This window comes from Pezoporus occidentalis, unplaced genomic scaffold (genome assembly GCF_034315485.1).
Source record: "Pezoporus occidentalis ecotype Australia unplaced genomic scaffold, CSIRO_AGI_Poc_V1 ctg227, whole genome shotgun sequence".
Classification (NCBI taxonomy): Eukaryota; Metazoa; Chordata; class Aves; order Psittaciformes; family Psittacidae; genus Pezoporus; species Pezoporus occidentalis.
Genome location: NW_026914148.1, coordinates 6,068 through 28,756, shown reverse-complemented (window position 1 = coordinate 28,756; position 22,689 = coordinate 6,068). Strand labels below are relative to the sequence as shown.

The window sequence follows — 22,689 nt, the reverse complement described above, 5'->3', positions numbered from 1 at the left end:
AAAATTAATTAGGCTCAGAGCAAATTACTATGGGGAACAGCTGAGTAACTTTGGCACAGCAAAACCTACAACTGTGAGGTAATTTAGCACCATGAGAACTGCAAAGCTGTTTTCGACTTATACATGAAACCATGAGTATGTATATGTCAACTGATGGTAAATGACTCATGGAAATACAGGCAAGACACATTTACATTTAAGTCACTGCACCTGGAAAACATTTTTGAGGAAAATTTGTGGAAACACTACAAATTAGCTAGAAAACTAAGCTCTCAAATTCTGCACTTTCAAGACAAACAGTTTCAAGACATGGTACACTTGATTCTTAAAAAACTTCTGCACCACTAAGCAAAAGAGTTGAGTTCTAGGAGTCAGCAGAATAAATAATCACTATGTTTTTCACTTCAACACTAATTAAATGTTCTTTTTTGTTACAGGCCCTATATAGGTAAATATATTCCCTTCCTGAATAAGTACATACTTTGTAATCTCCTATAGCTTTTACTCTTCAGGAAATAAAGTTGGAGTCACACATTCAGTTTTAACATCTATCATGAATTTTAACATCCATCAAGATGTTAAATGGCTGGCTTGCTTTTATTTGCAATGCATTTTCAAGATGACACTACTTTCCAGCCAGTGGCTCACATTATATTTAGGATGCACTCATGATGACTGCAGATGTAAAATGGGAAAGGTCCATTTTGAAAGTATGTAAGAGTTACCATCGGCCATTGGACTACTCTTTTCTTATTCTTCTATACTCTTATTATTCTATAATAAAACAAGTTTATTATAAACATTAAGAATCTGAGCTGTAAGTTCTGAGGAAGCTGCACAGAAAATGGAGGTTAGTAAACAGAATTATGTCACATCTCACAAACAGGAAGGTTTCCTTTCATTGCAGCTTCTTTTCTGCTACAAGGTAGAAGATGGATAAAAAATAATATACATATATCTTTTAACTTATAAACACCATCTGAACTATTATTTAAGGAAAAAACACCTTTAACAAATCAAACTAATGTCAAAAAGCAAGACATATAAAGATTTAAGCTTATTTATCTATTTCAGACAGTCTTTGGTAGAGTAGCAGTGGCAAGACTACACATGTAGCCTGCTCTTTCCACACACAGTGCTGTGAAGGAAAAACAGGTTAAGTGTCAAGAATGGTGATAAACTGCAGTAATTAGATTAAACATTTATTTTTCATATATTCACAAAATCTTCACAAAAGTATTGAAACTCAAAAAGGAATTAGACTGGAGTCAAATACAGAGATGAAATGTACAAGACAAATGAGCAGGCAAACTAAAAGGTCTTGAAAGTATTTTACTTCAGATTGAAAAACGAACAGTTCAACTGTTCTGTTTAAATAAAGATTTGCAAGATATACAGTATTTTATGAATACAATGCTGGTCACTTGAGGCAGTGTAAAATACCTCAATTTTTCCTTCATGCTTTTTTTTTTTCTTTTTTTTTCTTTTTTTTTTTTCTTTTAGAAAGATACTGTTTACCAAAAAGAAACTTGAGCAGTCCAGGAAAAGCTATTTTCCATTAAATTTATGAAAACCATAAATTGAGGCAAACCTAAGATTCCCAATGGAATCAAGATTATCTTCCCGCTACCACCACCTTAAAATTATCACATGCTTATTGGAACTAGTATCTGCACCCTAAGAGTACATTTGCTTTCAACGATGAGGGTGATTCTTTTAAAAACACTTCAGTGTGGTAAATGCGATACAGATCTTTGCAAGTATTAAGTTTCGGAACAGTTTTGCTAATAGCAGCTAACAATACTGGATTAATATAATTTATAAATAATTGTTCCCTAAGTGGTGAACATAGGTCTACACATTCACAAGAATCTAAACCAAAATAAATACTGTGATTATGTGTAATGTGGTACAACTTCTACTAGTTCCTATAAAACAAAAGGTCAACATCTGGTGGATAAAATTATCTGATCAAATTAAAATATGAATCTAAAAATTAAAAAAAAACCAACCATTGTCAAATTAACATCACTTAAGCTTAGTGTTTGAGTAAATGTTATGACTTTCCTATTTTTTTGAATTTTCCTTTTTGAAGTAAAAAAAAATTCCTTTTTTAAGTAAGACACTTTAACATATTGAAAATGTTTATTAATTTAAGTGATGACATCGGTTCTGGTCTTATTTTAGCATTACTTTACTTTAAAATCACTGCACTCATTAGTGCCCATTAAAGGTCAGGTTGGCCTGTAGTATTCTGTAAATGTGTATTAAAAAAAGTTTCTAAAAGCTAAGAGTACGTTTTATGAAAGCATCATCTCCAGAACAGCTGCATTAAATAACAGCCACGTATGCCAACTGCAGACCTTCCTCTTTAAAGAATTATGTAAAAGTAAATGCCACTTAACTTCCCTGCACTTAAGTGTCCCAGCTCCTGTCCCAGGCTATGCCTGTGTGTGAGGGTAATTACACATTTCATTTGCATTCATGGCATCAGAGTTATTGCAACCTTTATGTGTAATGCAACTGAACCGGACAAACACAGAACTGAAATTAAATGATAGCTAGCCCAACAAGAACTACTATGAGATATGAAAAGTTTGGGTCTTTAAGGCAGTACAAAATATATTTTATTATTTGAAGTCATTTTGGCTTTTTAAATAATTAAGTGTAAATATAAAAATGCCTAAGAGGGGAGTGAGAAAAAAATACTTTAATTGTGAAATTTACTTAAAGCTTCAACAGTTATCATCTCCTACAGGAATTAGCAAAAATATAAAAGACAAAAAAAACCCAGATCTGGAAGGGGGAGGGAAGGCACAAATAAAGAGGCATGGGATTAAAGCAGCCCAGGAATGCAAACGTCTGTAACAAATCTAGTTCTGTCATTTGTAGGGTTTTTTTTAATCAAACAAACAAAAATTAAATAAACAAATCACAATCAACAACCAAACAACCCCTCCCCCCAAGGGGCTTTATATTTCTTAAAAAAATGAAAGGGTTGGGGAGACATCACTAAAGGGAGGGAGAGAAGGATGCAACTATAAAATCCCATTGCCTGAAATGATGGCACTCTAGAAAACAAGGTGAAGGTTACTTCTCCAAGATGACAAGCTCAGTGTCTACACAAAGTACATGTACACTTTATGCAAATGCAAAACTTCATTTGCCACCATAAGCCTTTCTTGCAGAGAAACAGCTTTTGCAGATCAAATGTTCTATTAAATCTTTTAAATGGCAAGAAAAGAAATTCTGAGCAATAACTAGTAATGTCTCTTTATATGGATGTTAAAATGACATTTCAGATTATTTTCCAAACTAATCCTGAGAAAAATTCATGTTTACAATTTAAACAATAATATTATGTAAAAAGTATTAACAAATCCACTATTACAAATGTCAGTTTTCCTATATGGTCATCTATATATACACAATAAAATGGTAAGTATATGCAAAAATAATTAAAAAATCATGCACAAATTACTTTCACCTTTAAAGGCTGGGTTTCCCTCAAAATAAAATTTTTTGCTTTTTTTTTTCCTATTTTTTGTGTTTTATTTGTTTGTTACCACCCCCTAGACACACTGAGTACTACCTCTACAAGTCAGCATGAGCTGATGGGAAATACATTTATTTTACATTCAAGCTTTTATATCCTAAATGACCCTGTTGTAGCATATGACTTATCAAATGAGCAGCCTTTTCCTCTTTTTTTTGTGTTTTTCTTTTTAATTTTTTTCTTTTTTTTTTGTTTTTTTTTTTTTTGTTGTTTGTTTGTTTGTTGGTTTTTTTAACATTTTTTGCAGTGATCAGTCTTCATGATCCGTTCCGTGGCGAGCTGGGAAAAAAATGCAGTTGCTAATCAATGTCTGAACAGTCTGAAGCTCCGGAAAAGATTCAAGGAGTCACTATCAAACTATCCTGTAGCATGAGATCATTGCACACAGAAGAACAGTCATAAAATAGGCAACTATCTACAAAGGTCTGAAAGGGCCGCATCCCTCTTGTGTTTCCTCTTTTTGCCGTGGAAGAATGGATGGTGTGATTTGCTGCCTTGATGTTGCTTGTTTGTGACTGAGGTACTGTGGCTTGAGTTTGTTGGACCTTGGAAGCCTTTGTTAGAAGAGCGAAATAACCGTGCAGATCCATGCTGTGAAAGAAAGATAACATGGTGAATCAGTGTTAAAAGGAAATAAAGCATGGCAACTACACAACCCTATTTCGGGATAATGAGGACTTTAACTCATGAAATCATTACACTTGAAACAACTCATACAGCAAAAGAAGCCAGGCCATTGCTTAGACAGCAGCACAGTGTCATGAATCTTTCACTTTAGTGGCTGCACACAGATGTTCATCCCTAGACCCACCACCACACTGGTCAAGAGAGGAGAGCAGAGCAATTCAAATTGTGAAAAGGACAGAATTGTTTTATTGCTCCCATTTTGCAACTATCAAAAAGTGTTTCACAGAAGCAAAAAACCACAATCCAAGGTGACAGATGAAAAATGCTGAAATCTCATCTTCTGTACAAAATTAAGACAAGAATCTTTTAGGGCCAGGACTAACTTTATATCACATCTTTTTACATATGTAGAGTATCTCTGACAGTGCATTTTCACATTCCAGCACCAGAACTAGCTCTGTGTAGCCACACACACATTCATGGTATATCCAAAGCCAGTTTGTAAACTCAGTACTAGCTAGAGATAGACTGTCAGCAAGCAGGAGGAAAGTTTCCAGCATTACTTTTCAAGAGCAATATTCCAGACGATTCCAGACTATGTTCCATGTATTAAAGAAGTCCTAAATATTGAAAAAAGTATAAAAATTTAAACTGCATATATCCCAAGTATATTCTATATAGAGGCATATAATATTTCTAGATTGCTGACTTGTAACTCCTCAAAATGAGAAATCCTTTAAATGCATAAACTCTGGTAGTTCTCATTGTAAAGATATTTGTCTTTAGGGGCAAACAAGAGGGATTTTCATGTATCAGCAAGAAATCTTCATCTCCCTTAATGAAAAACAGTTCAGCAAGTACCAACAGCTAACAGAGCTGCCAGTCATAGTTCATAACATATAATTTTACTAACTGTTTTTCACTAAGTATAGTCAAGTCTCTTTAGTTTTCAAATTCTGCAGTCAAGACTGGACTGATGTGCTTTCTGCACAAAAGGAAATGGGTACAGCACAGCTGTATACTGCTGGCAACTACAGGTTTCCCAAAATAAAGTCAAATCTGATTTCATCTGGTTCAAGGCTGGGAAAGCCACTGTTGCAAACTCCTCTGTGTAAGCTAAACAGAGAACCAGGTGATTTTAGATACAATCAGTGCTCAAAGCTTTTTAATGGGGTGATGGGGAGGTGAAAAACACAGTGTTTCCTTTCAAGAACAAGCTACTCTTCCATGAAGGACGTGTACTGTTCAATGATTTATACAGTTGTTTCCAAAGGTTTCACAAACCTGAGATTTGTTCGTGTTGCTGGAAGTATTGGCTGTTTGGCTATTTTGTGTTTTCCCACTTGACTGGGAGGATTCCAGTGACACTTCTTGTGACCCCACTCTGTTTGTGGCAGACTGGCGGCAACTCAACTGTTTAGAGGTTTTGCAAGGTGTTCCATCAGAATCCTTCAGGAAAATGTAAAGTATTAGTGATGTTTTTAAGTGAGTTTTTCTATTAGTAAGTTTTCCCATAAAAATAAAGCTAGCAGTGAACAAAACTTCACATGTGTTTATTTTATTATAAATTAAAATTCTTTCAATCCAGAATTCTTATAGAGTAAAATGGACAGATTTAAAAATGTACTGATGCATGATTCTGATTTTAGGATTTAGCTTTTTTTTTTTTTTTTAACAGAATTCCCAAACACTTTAAAGGTTTTGTTTTGGGTTTTTTTTTTTTTCAGCATATGGTTTAGGACTACCAGTCTTGGTTTTCTTAAACACAGTTTTTCCAGAGAAAAGAGGGCTATAGTAACTCTGTATATACTGTATTCACTTTCTATGTGCTGTGGCAAAACCACGATGCAACTTAACATGCGTAGAAATTACATAGGAGGTAACACCTTATGCAAGTTAGGATTCTGGATGTCATAACTAACTGGGATTCTAAACTTACAAATGTATTCTGTGGAAGTACAGGTCAGGAAAAAAAAACCAAACCTACAGAAACTGAAAAAAAACCCCCTGAAATCAGAAAACCACCAGTACTTACTACATCACTAGAGCTGGACAATGTAGAGGATGATGATGATAAAGGACCTGATGAAGAATTTGAAGAATGTTTACTAAGTGTTTCTGAAGTTTTATTTCTAGGTTTTGACAGTGCTTCATTCTCTTCAGCAAGATTATTGTTGCACTTGTCTAGCTGCTGAGTATCTACTATCAAGGTTACTCCATTACCTATTAAAAACAAAACAGAAGCATCACCACACAATAACTGCTAAAATATGATGCTTTTCTTTAAAAAAAAAAAAAATCCCTTCAGGTATTATATATCTATAATATCCAGCAGGACATGTACAGACATCTGCACACATGCATACTTGTAATACATGCAGATGCATGTGTATTTGTGTGTATGTACTGCATGCAGCAAGCCAACAACTCGCAGAAGGTGTGGTGGTTTCCCAAGATCCATTCATGTACGCTATGAAAACCAGCAAGCACTACCTACAGTTGAAGCTGGAAATCAAGGGAGCCAAGACACGGAAGAAGGTAGTAACAAAGTTCAGATGTGCTGCTTAATGAGACTGATCCACAACACACTTCAACAGCACTCAAATAGGTAGGTTTAAATTCCATTCCTATGACCCCAACACTCAGCAGCTCCCATTTGATTTCTGCTGGAGCTGCTAGGATCATAAGAACTTCAAATGAAGTGTGGTTGCTTTGCATGATACCCTACCCTGAAAATACGAGACACACAACTCTCATATCTCACTAACTTCTATCTTAATTTAAAAAGGAATCAGAACTTAAACCTAAACTAAATCTACAAGATGATCACTGTAACTGCCACCATTATTTTCCTGATACAGGGTTATTTTATTAATGTTTTATCTCACATAAGACTCCCAGGAGTTACCTCTGATTTACATAGCATACATTTGCTAGTGAAGACGTGTTTGCATGCAGAGGTTAACACATAGATCGTATCAGGTAGACAAGCATTACTCTGTAGCTTGTGGAACTGAACAAGGGTTGGCTGCTATGACCAGGTTGTGTGGCAGTGCCACAAGGGTCTGCAAACTGATAAAACACAAGTGCTCCAGGAGCACATTCAATTTTACAAGGACAGTGAGGGAAATCACGAACAAAAGCTTTAAAAATAAACAAAATCCCATCCTAAGGACTTGGTAGTTGCATCATCTTCTCTCTTTAACCCCTAACAAGAGAATACTTCTAGAAGGCAACATTCTAAAATTAACTGGAGAGTATTAGTATTAATTTTAATTTGAAAACTTTCAGACAGCAGATACACCTACACCGAAAGAGGCTGGCAACTGGCTGGTGAAATCAGAAGGTGGGCAATGAAAATAAAGACGATTTTAAAGGACATTATCAGCAAGTCCTTCAGCTAGACCTTATGTGTTTCCATTTGTTAGTAAAAAGAATCATGATGGATATTTCAGGATTTTCCTGTTTAAAAGACTGATTCCACTTATGTGGCCAATCCTGGTTTAAATATTGCTTCCATACACATACAGTATGTTAAGCTTTAAAATGAGAAAGAGTAACAGAGGGTAAAGATTTAGATTTAAGCCAGGGTTCCCAGTAAGTCTTTTAAAAAACCCTGTCAACCTTTAAAGGACAAAGGAATTGTGACAGTAATGAGGCGTAATTTAAATTGTAAGTTTTTCAGAAGTCTCCTATTGCAACCCCAGCAATCTTTACAGACTTCTATGCTGGCCACATCTACTGAAGCAGAATAAAGATAGACACGGCATGGCCTTTTTACTCTTGCACAAACCTACATCTTCTGAATCAGAACAAAACCGAAAGCAAAAAAGTGTATTCATATTAAGACACATGCACTGCCTTATATGAGGCAAAAGCAACAACAGAATCTGATCAAAGCATGCAGGATGCTTCCCAGTATCAGCCATGCTTAGTCAAAACTCACCGTTACATGAAGACTCTGTCCTGCTTTGCATTCCCCACTGCTTTGATATCCAGTCTCTGTATGTGGCCACCTCTTGCGTTACTCTAATTATTCTACCTAGAATACTGTAAATGAGGGGAAAAAAAACCAAAACAAAACCATCAGCACAATTTTTAGACACACAGAAATATAAGCAATTAACGACCGAGATTCAGACTCATAAAATTTACCTTTCCGTTTCGTTGTTAGGATAATATTTAGCTATTGGGGAAACCGCATGGCTCAAAACAACATAGGCATAATCAAAAGCCTGTTTCACTTGCATGGCACCATAGGAGCTCCTCCCAACATCATTACCTTAAAGTAAGAATAGAATTAAATAAAAAAGTAAGATTGAAACTGCGGTTATCTCCTTTCAGACAGGAGACAAATTGCCTTTACGTCCCAACTCACTGCAGTTACCTCTTGTAGAATAGGATTAGTGGAACATAACTATCTGAAAGAGCTTAAAGACCTATAGAAATTTACATGCACAGAGCTTCAAAATGGCAGTTCTCTGGGTCAAAGTGCAATACATAAATAAAAAAATAAGCAAACATAAAATCCTGCACTGCTTATATTACACATGTAACAGGACTGCCCGGGATGACATTTTTGTAGATCAGGAATATGTTAACTCTCTTCTCTGAACAGGCCTTGACTCACCATTCCAGAAGCCACCCCACTGAAGCCAACAATCAACTTTAACGTAAAGGTAACTACAGAATGAAGCCACTATGCATTTATGTAGCACTGACTGCAGCACAGGCATGCTCTGTAACTTTTACTAGGAATATGTCTTAAAGAACACTTGTTTTCCACGTCCATCCTGTGTTCAAAGACATGAATGAGGTGTTTCTGTTTGGTTTTTGGTGGTCAGTCTACTATTCTTTAACTCCTCTGGATTAAACATTCCCCTGATTTTTTTTCTTAGTATGTTAAGTGTTGGTTTATGAGGATACCTGGCTGTAACGGATCTTCAATATACAGCATCGATGGCCTGTAGCCATCCAGCATGCTTTTTTGCACTTCATCCTTGGCGACGTAGGAGCCACCATCCTTTATTCGGATTCCAGTCTTCAGATAATTGAAGTGACGTCCATATAATTCAAAAAACTCTATTAAAAGAACACCATAGTTGGCATTCGGCATACAGGCATCTTCCCTGGGATGCAGCTATTAAGAAGAGAGAAAAAAAAATCGTTATCTTCAGACTTGAAGTTGCAAGTGTCTTTAAGTGCCTTTGCTTTGTCACAACAAGCATGTCTAAATACAGTAAAAAAAATAATAAAACCAGAATATATAAAACAAACTTGTCTAAGTACACTATTTTCCTTGATAAAGCAGTTTTAAATCTTTAAAACAAGATGCCACATAAACTTTCATAAACTAATTACCTCTTAAAAATAAGGCTGTCAAGTATTAGTGTTTTTGTATTTGAACTTTCAGTTCAGTAAGTGAACATCCAGCTCTAACAGCAGGGTTCTTGTAAAAAACAAATGTATTTGCACTTCACAGACTGGGATTTGCAATACAAATACAGGCATTAACATTCACAGCTATAGAAATTATCCCCTCTACTGTTAGGTGTGCAACCTGAAGGATTATGAACAAAACCCGTTCATAATTTTAACTGATAAAAAAACTGACTGCTTTTTTTGCAGAGCAAATGGAGACGCTATTAATCAGTATAAGAAAAAATTGGGGATGGGAGAGATTTTGGTTTCTGTCAAAAAGATAAGCCTGTGCTTTTCATTTGTTTTGTGCTCAGCGGGCAACTGCACTAGCACTCAGCAAACATCAAGCTCCAGCTGAAGGCTCAGAGTACAGACATACACATGTACACATGAAATTACACAACAGCATTCAATACAAGAAAAAGAACAAGGCTGATAAAGCCAGAACTCAGCTACTTAGTATTTCTACAATATTTTTCTCCCGCAGGCACAACAATATAGATTTAGCTCACGCATTTTGTTCTCTTAGACATAATAGAAAATTGTAAAACATGTTTATTTGGTATTGGCTTAAAAACCTAGGCAAGCTAGCAAAATTCTGCTACTAATTCGTTAAAGCACACCCAGGATGTTAGACCTGGAAAACAAGGGTTATAAAGGACAGCTGCATCTAACAGTAACCTGCTTGAACCAGCTTGCTCCAAATAAATCATACAATGGTCAAGTTATTTTACCAAGAATGCATGCCTGGTACTGATACATCAATGGCTGTTCCAAACACCTCTAATACCAAAAGTACCAGTATGGGAAAAAGAAGGCAGGTGGAATGTGTCTATTGTTAAACAAAAAGAGGGTGCAAAACCAGGATAGCGTAGATGATTAAACTGAAGGGTTGATCAAATTCTTTCTTAACGTTATATCCTTTTGCTCCAATGGCATCAACAAATTTCATTAAGCTTACCTGAAGGAAGCTGACAGCCATTAAAAAAAGACTATAAGAACCGATTCCCCCTGTAAATACTTCATTAAGGTCTCTCTGCAATAGGAACTGTTTCAATACTAAAACTAGATACGGTAACACAGGGTATTTCTGAAAGAGAAAAGCAAAGGTGTTAGGATACTGATGTATATATACAACTGCTACTAAGAAAGCATACTGAAGCTATCTGTTACATTACATCTCAAAGCTGAGTATAATTTTGATTTATCATTTTTAGTACTGGGGAGAAGCAAGTGCTCTGCCTGTGGTCACTACAAGTATTTTACCTCTTCAACTCTAGTAACAGACATTAGCAACAGAAAAAAGTTATGACTATTAATAAAATCAGAATGATTTTGTTAGATTATATGAATACATTTGATTTTCTCAAATAAAAGTGAAAAGGAAAGCAAAGGAAGAACTGTGGAGATAACTATGTCTGTAGCAAAACCTTCCTGATGCAACCAAGCTGATATCCCACAGTGGGCTGGAACTTCTGTCTTGCAAATCCATCAGATGCCCAGAATTCAAAACAGTTCTTCAAAATTACTACACCCAGATAACACTTTTGGAGGAGCCAAATACTTACCTTCGGGTAACTGGTCCTTCAATAGGTTTGTCAGCACGGATTTCCTTAGAGATGTGCATAAGCTGCACGTGTGGAGAACATGGACCTTTCGGGCAGCAGGGGAGGCTGGGACTATGCCTGCACTCTGAACACCCCCTCACAAGGTAGGGGAAAAAGAAGCTCAATAATATCACCTGTGTTAGCAACACAGAGCTAAGAAATTCTTTACTTTCAGGGAAGAGATGTGGATCATGGTATCTGTGATTGCAAAAGATTAAAGGGAAATCGGGAATTTCTCCAAGAACAAATCTGCACAAGTCTTACGGAGAGTACCAGAAGCCTTATTTAACTGAAGATCCCAAGATGAGTTTTTGAACCATTAAGAACTTAGAGCCACAAGCTGGGGTGTTGACTATACCTGTATATTCAGAGATGGGATTTTTCTTAGGAAACTGCAAACCCTTAATTAAATTAAGGATTCAGCCATCTCAAACTTCCCAAATAAAATGCATTAACAGAAATAAGCATTTCCAAGGGTAATGCTGAGCATGACACCTCCATTAGGTAATTCAAAGTAATGTGGGACAAAATAAGACCCAAGAGAATGCCCTGCAAGTGTTTCATAGAGAGATCCTCAAGAACACCACTACCAGTATGTGCCAGAGCTGAGTGCCACCTCTGCCCATGCATGGGCCACCCGTCACCCATGGTCAAAGCCAGTTCTGGTGTGGCGCAATGACATGGCCTTGGCTTGGGCTGCTGGAAAAACAGTCATGTGGAAACCCTCTTTGGGAATCCCTCCACCTCACTCATCCCTCCACCAGCTGCTTTTCAACTCTGCTCTTCCCCTGTTGTCTGCGTGAGCCATGCTGCTGTGGACTGATGCTGATCCTGACCTTAACGACTGACCTGGTGTCCTTAGCCTCAACCTCCTCACTGGAAAACTGTCTACCAGCCTGTGAGCTGACCCCAACTACTGTCACCAAACCTGCTCTGCTCCTCAGGTACCATGGGACTGCACCCCTGCCCCATGCCTGCCCAGCTGCCACTCACAGCTCCCACTCCCTCCTCAGGGGCACAGCCTGCTCTCATCATGCCCTGACCCAAGGCCAAAGGGTCTCTAATGAGTTGCAAATAACCCAGGCAAAAGGAACACACTAACACACTTCTCTTGTCAAGTACACAAAAACGCTTTCAAACTCTTAAGAGAAGACTACCTCCTCTCTTGAAATTAAGGGGCATGCAGGATATTTTGGGCAAGCAGATAGGGCCTTATGGACTTAGCTAAGAAGAAACGTATGTGCAGAATGTAACTGAAATACATCCCCTGTGTTGTGGCAGAAAAACAAATATAGATTGCCTGTCCACCAGAAGGCAATGCGACAGCTCACAGAACGTTAAAACTGAAGTCAGCTGCCAAGTTCCAGGTATGTATCCTAAGACAGAAAATTTGGGTATCTTTCCCTAACAAGGAGCTACATATCACAAAACTATCGGTCTTGACTTAGCAGCAAAAGGCTGGCCAACACCATCAACTTCTGTCCATCACAGAGACACTGAGAGAAGAGAGGTCTCTGGACCCATCCCACCCTCTTACTCTGAACATGGGTGCAAGAGACCTCATCAGCACAAGGTTTATGTATGAGCACACAGGTGAGACTACACAGACAAGAACTCAGACTACTGAAACTAAGGACAGAGGTTTTTCTCCTGTGTTCTTCTACAGGTTAAAGAAATAGATGCTGTAAGAAGCAAACTGAGCTACTTTCATACTTGCTTCTAATCATACATAAAGGAACTGAAGACTAACAAGTTGAAGGCTGTACATTCAACTCACCACCAACTGAAAATCCCCCCCTATTTAGAAGACTTCTTGTTACTCAATGACATTATTAAAGCAGATGTACATAATTTCTAACCCTTAAGACTGAAAGAGAAGTAATTGCTTTATTACTTCTGGTCCAGATTTATGGAGTTTTATGAAGGAGTTTTACATGTTCAACTACTGAAATACTTCTGATTCTCCTGCTGTCATTAGTTTCGTTAAAAAAAAACAAAGTTAGTAGTAGAACAGTAATATCTACACACTGAAGGAAGACTGAAATACACTTCAACTCCCTACACAGAATGTGAAAATCCAAGAGAAACTTTCTACTGCTTCTGTATTTGCTACAGTGTCCCTGTACAATAAATAGCAGAAGGGAAGGGAAATAGTGTAATGATCCTTCAAAACTTTAAATAAAAAAGCATATTAATGCTAATACAATGACCCCCTATACTAAACAAAAATAACTGTATCTACGATACATGTATTAGTGACTCCCTGAACAACAACTTACTAAATTTAACTTATTCTACTTTATCAGCATTCGTATGCTGAAATAATATTAATTCCAGAACAAGATTATTCCTCCTTTCTCAACAATGCATGCCAATTACTAATTTTAAGTTCAATGAACCACAGTTAGAGCAGAACATTTAAGACAGGTATTGGTGCATTTTCTTTAGTCACTGTACCATTAAAACTTCTCAATATTTTATACATTACTATCTTCATGCCTATCAGGGCAAAATATCTAAAACCTAAGAACATCACAGAGTAGTAGCAGACCACAAAAATAACAGAGTGAAAGTGTATCTCTAGTCAGGATGCAGTCAAAGTAAAACATAAAATCAAATCATCAAATATTCAGCTCTGTAGTTCTATTACAGTTTTGCCTAACCTTGATAAAATCTTTGATGAGCTGGGCTGCTTTAACCCCATTCTGTACATTAAAGCTTATATCAACTTTTACTTCAGTGAAGGAATCTGTCAGTTTGATAATGGGTACCTGCAAAAGAAAAACAGGTTAAGTCGACACAGATTTCCAAGCCACATTTGGTTTCATTCATACTTATATGCACCAGTAAAACTGAAACATTTTATGACTTTGTGGAGAGAAATCAGGACTCCTGTCTATTTATGAAGTCGCTCCCTTTGCCAATCTGTTTACACCAACTTTGCTTTTCTAACTCATAAATGCCATTTTCAATTTACTATCCTGTTTAACAGAATGTAACACTTCAAAGTGATTAATTTCACATTGGTTTTAGTCAGTTCCGGGTGCAGCAGCACAGTTCTAGAGGGAAAAACAAACACCAGAGGGAGACAAACACTTAAGAAATGAAGATAAACGGCAATAGACAGACACTCTTAATAAAACACACACTCGTGTTATTGTGGGTTATTGATTCCTCATCAAAATTATCTTCAGACAAGAAGCACAAGATACTGAGAGCACTCTGACACATGTCCACTTGAGTGGTTTCCAAATTACCTCTCTGTTAATAACAGCCATCAATCAGACACTTCTTTTAACCACAACACATTTGTCATCTTAGAACTAGCAGAAGGTAGGAAGTTATAATGGAATTAATCCTATCCTGTGCAAGGCATACTATAACATAAGGCTGTACTTATACGTCTATGTAAAATGTATTATGTCTGCTTCCTTATAATAAGAAAAATTAATTTACTCATGTACAAACTAAGTCCAGAAATTCACAAGTTTAATCACATTAATTCACAACAATGACTAGCAGAGTCTCACTTAAAAGCAAGTGTATGTTGCGTAGCACGAAAAATCACATTTTCCCCAACAGAAGAAATGCTTCTGTTGGAGCACTATCAAGTTGGGCTATTTGAGTAATAAAAACTGTACAAAGTAAAAAGACTCTATTGGTTCTATCTTGTATTTATATATAAAATAGTTTCTGCTTATGAAAAAATAATCCTTTTAACCAAGATATTTTATTAGACATTTAGCTTAGAACAAGGAAATACCCTCTTCCCCCAAACTTACAGTTGCTTTATCTAAAACCTTTACTGAGTTTTCATCTGCTACATTGTGCTTTCTAAGAGCTTCTTCCAACGTCCAAAGAGGTAATGTCTCCCACTTTCCAAACACAACTAAATCAATATCACTGAAATAGAAAAAAAATAGATTTATTCAAAGACCAATACACTTAAAAGGTGAACAGCTGACATCCACACATAACTAGAATAAAGTGACCAAATGTAGCTTAGCCAAATAATTTATTCTTAATTTTCTGAAGAAAGAGGAGGGGATGAACCCTTACACCTGGAGAACTATAGAACATTTCAGATTACCAAGGGAGGGGACAGACACACACATAAACCACCTGGGCTGCAAAGCCCAAGATTTGTCTCTTCAGGCCACACTGTCAGCAGAAAGGGATAGGCTTCTCCAGAGTGATTCTCAGCAAGACATTAACTTGTGGAACACCACCTCTGGGCTGTATCAATCAGTAATGCTGATTTAACAGTGTGTAACTGAAAGGGAAAGTCCTGTTCCCATCCTCTGCTCACAGATGCATGGCCCAGTCTCCTCCTTTGCTGTAGGTCTGGTGTTTGTCTAGTCCACAGCAAATCAACTTAATGGGTCTGGCCAGAAACCAACTCCCCACCCCTAAAAAATCTGCAAAACACTCTGGGGTAATTTCCTGCCTCTTTGCATCTCAAAGTTGGGTTTCTGGGTGATCAGAACACCAGCCAGCACATGGCAAGCAGCTGGCCCGTAGTGCCAAGAACAGGCAGCAGTGAAGGAGAAAGGACAATGTGAAACTTTGACTTCAGAAAGCAACAAGCTGTTAAGTAAGATCAAGCCATCTAATTAACTTCATTCATTAACTCAGCTCCTTGAAGAGGTGTCTTCATCCCACTACACTTCCTCCCTGTGCACACACACACTCATCTGACTACACAGGGAGCTGACATCCTAATTCAACGCCTAAACTCAGATCCAAAAGGTGACTGTGAGGGCCACTGTGAGATCTTGAGCTCTCTCATTTTGCTACCCAACTTCTTTGATTCCCCCACTTGTTTGGGAACACAAAGGAGGAGAGAACATAACCCTGCAGCTATACAAGCAGGCTACTTCAGTGACACAGAAAACTGTGCAACAGGTAACACCAAAAAAATTATAACACTTTCCCCCCCCAAAAGATTCCACAGGTCTGCTGATTCACAGACAACACTGCTTTAATAACCTCAAAGAAACCACATCTGCAGCAGATGAAATACCTCTTGCCAACAAGCAGTGTCAGCAGCAGTTCAGCTGCATACCAATTAGCTGCAAGGGTAGGCAGCACTTAGCCAGCTGCAGAAAACTATGTTCAAAACCTGCCTGGAGAACATGAAATGCTGCTGCATGCTTCTCATCTAAACTAAACCGGTGTTAAACCCGCTATTGATGCTGAGAGGTAACAACAAGAGACATTTCTTTGATGCATACCAAGACAGAAAAAGCAGCTCTGCTGTCACCTTGAGTATAAATATGTCTGCAAAATAACACAGAGATCCAGCAGCAAAGAAACCCTGTGCCGAAACCTTCAGTATCAGCTTAAGTAAAAGGATATTAGGCAAAATATAACATGGAATAACAGAATAAAAACCACACTATAAGTCTTTCACCAAAACATGAAAAACCTATACAGCCACAGCTATTACAGTTAACAGTCTTAATTTTTCTATGCACTTTGCAAAGTACTAATAGCTTAACACTTTCTTAATATAACAGGTATACACACGAGTAACATGGATATTGAGAGATAAATCACTACAGATAAAGGTTTGACAGCTATCTTTTCTCTTGTACAGAATTTATACTGAAAAATTACTGACCTTGTAGGTAAATATAAACCGGTTTTGAAACTTCCAAATATCTGCACCTGAAACACAGAATAGGATATATGAAAACAAATTGTCAGGCTTCAGAAGACAAAAAAGTTCTATTAAATTGCTTGTAAAGGCCTGTTATTGCTACCCTCCATTGGTAGATTTTGGTATTGCTAACAGGCACATTCTGAACAGAATTACTCTTTTCTGCTAAAGTGTTCACATCTTCAGTGTATTTAAGTCACTAATCTTCATTGTTATTACCCGTGAAACATTAATAACTTTGATTTTTCTATTACAAAACCTTCTTTTAATATAAAAATTTCACCATGACCCAATTTAGCAAAAATCTATAACCCAAAATACTTAAAACACTTTAGAATGATAGAACACTAAAAAACCACAGTTCAATTTATTTTTTGCTTTCATATCTCAAAGTGTACCCTTCAGTTTTTAAACACATTTTCTAAGTTTAATATATTTTCACTGCTTTGCATACTAAAAAAAATTAATCACAATCCATGTTGTTCTGAATCACAGATCAAGTACCACAACTCTCTTTATTTCTGCTTAAACAACAAATGAAAAATGTTCCAGAGAGTTTCACATCCCCCAGATTTCATTTATTATGCTGGACTTTTACTAGAACTGGAGGTTTAAATAAGGAAGTTTCCATTGTAAGCTATCCGAAACCACGTTCTCATTAACTTAGCCAAGCCTCACAGGGAGGCTGGACTCATGTGCTAAGTCTCAAAGGGCGACTGGTGAGACTTCAAAGTGCAAATATCTACACATTTGGACTGAATTTCAATCAGACAGTCTTCTGATGTGTTTCCGGGAGCCACTGAACTGTGGATTCTGCTTTAATGAGTCTCAGGCACTATTCTGAGTGCCACCTATTTGTATGTCAAGTGACCCACTTCTTATGTTTTTCCCCTTCAGGATATGAAAAACGGAGAGATGGGAAAAGATAATGTTTTGCAAGTAAATGTTTTGGTACTTCAGTAGACTAGGAAGCAGTTTGAGTGCTTCCTCTTGATTATTTTACATTGCTTAACTCTTCTCAATCCCTCAAGTCATCCTCAACAAAAAGCACATGCTGGCAGTAATTTGAATGTTAAAAGTTCTCAGCTTCTCAAACTAGAAAAGACTGCAAGAGATGCCACAGAACTAGCATCAATATTGTACTAGATCTTCATGAAAGTATAAAGGCATCACAGAACTAAGAAAGTAATTATTATTACTATTTTAAATCCAGGATAATAGTAAAAGCATCCCCTGTAAAACTGTTTGGGTTCAGTCAAACCAGGATTTATTTGGCCACCAAAACCATCTGTGGATATGTGGAAAAGTGCTTTTCCACAATCAACCAACCACTGACAGGTTTGGAAAAAAATAAATGTCTTTTCACATTTTTAAACAAAATAGTGTGCTCAGCTGAACATCAGAGAGAGCCTTTACTGAATAAACAACCCCAAAAGTATTCGTAAACTTACTGATTCAACATATATGACCTTTACCAAAAGGAATGAGACAACATCTGCTGTCGTACAATAATTTAGAGAGAAACACTGAATTATCATAAAAGAAACTCACACCCACACTTCAATGCCTCTGATCAGATCTGGAAAGATGGGAGAGGAAGAGTGAGGAAATCAGAACAGAATCATTAAAGGATTTTGACTTACAGAATTGGTATTTAAACTCTTGAAACTCTGTAGCCACATACATATCTAAAGCATCCCAAATACAGGTCACTGTCATGATTTGAGAGACCCGAGAATTAGTTCTGTAGTGTGCCAACGCTGCCAATTACGGTTTTATTCCACATGGACAGAGATATGTATGTGCAGTCATAAGATTACTTAAGACTTCACAGTACTATAATGGACTCCTCCCGCTCCTGTATGTTATTGTTACTATTTATCCTACATTTCTTCAAACTTACTCATATTAAATTCCAAAGAACCTGAAGGAGCTTTAATTACAAGCATGTGTCCAAATATGTCCTCGCTATAAAGAACAGAGCTTGGAAACCCACAAAAGCTTGGAAAGTCCTTGCTACCAAAGTCTCTCCATCAAAACAAAACAAAATCTTATCCATATCCGATTTAGATTTCCCTTTCTTCTACATCATTAGGTAGAATTTTCCAAACTTTGTCACACTAAATAGAGTTAATCTTTCTACTTCCATTTCCAATGACAGTATTTTCACAACTGAGGAGTGTGAAGTATGTCACATTACTTCATTTCAGATCTATGACGCTATATAATATTCAGACACGAAGCTGAGGACATTATGACAAACATATCCTAAATTCCAATCTATAGCTACTTATTTGTTCAATAGTCAAACTTTCATATTCAACTGGTCAAAAAACTTTGTCTTAAAATGCTTTCATTTAATGTTTTGGACCATTCAGTTTCAGTGTAATTAAAGCTTTTCTTATGGTCAGAGCCTTGCTGATGCCAAGAACAGTTCTCAGTTAATAGGAATGTTTCCTTCTAAGCACATTCCCCTGAGTAAGAGAGCAAATGACACAATTGCTAACTTCTATAAATAAAGTAGCAGTTTAGGGTACCTAGTTTTACCCTCGCTCCCTGTGCTTTTCCAGCCTTTTCCTAAGTGGAAAAGGAAAAAGAAGTAAGTGCACAGACACATACCACACACTCACTATAATCTGTATGTTTCAATCCATGAAGCCTGATTTTTATTTTCCTTGGTATCTGATTTTTATGAAGTCTGTCTTACCTTTGTGTTTAGTTAGAAATTACAAACTGAATGTGTATGTTTAACTTACGAGTTTATTTTAGCTGGATTAATTGCATCTATGACTCAAAATGAACAGCTTAAACATTAACTTACCACTTTACAGCTAAAGGTGAGGACATTGGACCAGACAACATTTTACCTTCTCAGAAAGTGCACTCAAAACTTAAATCTTACAAGTAGCTAAACCAACACAATTTCCAAAAGGTTAGTGATTAACTCAAGCAACCGAAAAATTACAATAAAACATTGTCAAAGTTGAACACAGTTGAGTTCAGCAGTTCAGTTTCCAACCAGATCTATAAAGTAAGTATTAGAAAAATAACATTACAGTAATTTCCAGATTGTCACCTGGTGTGCTGTGTCACTGTTCAGTTCCTTTCTACCCTCCAGAAAATGGAAGGGCATACAAGAGGAGAATTCTCCCTCAACAGTAGCACACAAAATGAATTTAGGCTCTGAAGAACAGGTACTGACTTGAGAAAAACTGGCACGTTCTTGCTCTCGATCATTTTCAAGAATAGAAGAAAAAGAGGGTCATGGCAGTTTTAATTCACAGTAATTGAAAAGTGAACCTCAGTTTTCAGCTACATGGGTTATGCTTCCTCTCAGTTACGTTACAGCTAAGCCCCAGTGGTCAGCTGTCACTCATGGCAGGGCTTGTAATTTGCTTCCTCCTCTTCAAGGGACTATAGCAACAAAACCCAGTTTCATTAGCTTTAGGAAAGACTATTTTCTCAAGCCCCAAAGTCATATATATATAAAACCCCATTATTTTAATACAGAAGACCTAGCTTTTACAGATCAAGCGTGTCTTACAAACAGTATCTCTGGAAGCATTAAGTTCTTGTGCCCTATTCAATGTGTTGCTGGTAACAAAGAAAGATCCCCTGGTAGCAAACTCATTCACCCCATTACACTAGTTAAGTCTGCAGCACACAAACACGTCTAGGAAAAAGTCTTCTCCTGGCTGAAGCAATTAGCTATCTAGCTATCGTGGTGAAATTAGTTTGGCAGGGTGTACCAGAGCAAGCACTGTTTTCTACCCAGGCTGTTTCCTATACTATTGCTTGTCAAACAGGCAGCCCATTATTCCTGTTCTTGATTAGGGTCTAAACACTGTTTCACTGGGTTAGAGGAGAGCTATACAAAAGCTGTGAGATACGCTGAAGTCTCTTACACAGTTTCCGTGGAAAAGTTACTGTTTTACTCAATGAAAAAATTACCAGATATGTGTTGTACTGAAAATATATACATCCATATGATACATCACTAATACTTAGACCATAACATGAATCACCTTGAAAATGTGAGTGTATTTTACACACAAAACTACCCACCACGTACATACAGTTCAGAAAGAATTCCTATTCTGTCATATTCCGCCAATTTCTAAAAAACACATTCCAAACAACAGGCTAAGAAGATCTGAAATGAACAGTGGGTTTAAGATTCTCATGTCAAACCACTGTCTTTAACATGGGCAGGATCAAAGAGCATTTCTTACACTAAGATTCTGCTGTCTGAATTTGTGTTGCTATTCCAGCTAACAAATCCTTATTTTCCATTATTGTTATCTACAGATAGATGACAACAGCTATACATCTTCATTCTGAAAATAAGTATCATGTTAGTGGAGGGATACAATTAAACTAGATGCAATTATGCCAAAAATCCAACTGTGCGCCCATAAAATCATGCCAAGCTGTAAAAGGAGCTTCTCCAGCTTCTCTTTAATCCAACCTTTTCATAGCTCTGCCCAGGAGAAACTTGTTTCAGCTGAATCAAGTACTAACAAAACCCCATCTTCAGTGGAAAGAGGCACTCCAGATTTTAAGCTCAATACAACAGATCTAGAGATCCACAAACCTGTTTTTCCTGTACAAAAAACCTGGTTCCTTTAAATTTGTAAGATACCAATTTAGTTTAACTGCCTATTAAAAATAGCATGGTCTACGTAACATGGCATTGTGGGCATTCCAGCTTAACAGACTATTCAAGACCACAGGTCTTTGGACTAGAAGCCCTGCTACTAGCAGAACAATGACTTTCATAAGATATGTATGTTTTTAACACAATACTTTACAAGCATGCATGCCTTGTATGTTCCCATTAATTTTAGTAAATAAATATTCATGAGACTGTGGCCATACCTTACAAACTTTCTTTGGCTACAGCAGATCTAGATTGTCTTTGCTCCTATGTGTGACAGAAAATGTTGACCTGTATTATTATAGGAAGAAAGATCATCTCTCTCATTTGACTAGACATCCTTTTGCTGTTAGGTTGTTGTTGGGTTTGCTTTTGTTTTGTTTTAAATATGGAAAAATAAACAATATTTTCACTATTCAATACTTCATGAAGTAAACAGGCATAAAAAACTTATTAAAAAACAGAACAGTGTCCCACTCACATCCGCATTAGGCCAGAGCTCTTTTATAACGTTTTCTATCCTGTTCACCACTTCCATCCGCATTCTCTCTTCTTCAGGTCTGGGAGACATGTACTTATAGAAGTCAATGATTTCTTCATGAAGACTAAGAAAGGAAAAAGAAGAACAGAAAGTCATGAAAAAAACTCACAGGAGACTGAAACAGCAACTACTCCACTCAAACACTCTTTAAACTCCTAGTTACCTATCTAGCTAAGGGGCAGTTTAAGAGTAGCATGCAACTGAAAAAAAAAACAAACGAAAAAAGAACCAACAACAGGTTCACAACACTTCCTTATGTTTAATTTCCTGTTAGTTTCTTGTGCCACAGGTCAATATTGCACTGTACTTGCTAAAAGTGTGGAAGCAAATCTAATTCCAAGCGCCTTCAATTCACCTTGAAAGTCACACTCTGATTTTACTGCCAGCATAATACAAAGAATGGTCCAGTCTTCAAATCTGAACGCAGCTGCAAGCACCGAGTACACGCTTTATTGAAACAGGAGGTTTTCAGCCAACGCTTCCTAGTCAGCCCTCGGCACCAGCTAGAGTTTCAGGCATCAGTCTGTGTTCAGTCCCAAGCATTTAAGAAGTTGATAGTAATTGTGCCAGTACTAGAGCTGGAAAACTGCTTCTTTTACTCCTTAAAAACACATAAAC

At 37.0% G+C, this 22,689-nt stretch overlaps 1 protein-coding gene across 1 annotated transcript; it reads right to left on the bottom strand.

Annotated features, from left to right (window-relative positions):
* Positions 1-1,189: 1,189 nt before the first annotated feature.
* TENT4B (terminal nucleotidyltransferase 4B) lies at positions 1,190-22,202 on the bottom strand. Its single transcript, XM_062621069.1, has 11 exons — positions 22,012-22,202; positions 16,835-16,881; positions 14,994-15,114; positions 13,875-13,982; positions 10,566-10,694; positions 9,110-9,323; positions 8,339-8,465; positions 8,130-8,233; positions 6,219-6,406; positions 5,468-5,632; positions 1,190-4,147 (listed from the first exon to the last, which is right to left on the bottom strand). Exons 1-11 carry the CDS (start codon positions 22,165-22,167, stop codon positions 3,968-3,970), a joined length of 1,539 nt encoding a protein of 512 aa, XP_062477053.1. The 5' UTR covers positions 22,168-22,202; the 3' UTR covers positions 1,190-3,967.
* Between the last annotated feature and the right edge of the window lie 487 nt (positions 22,203-22,689).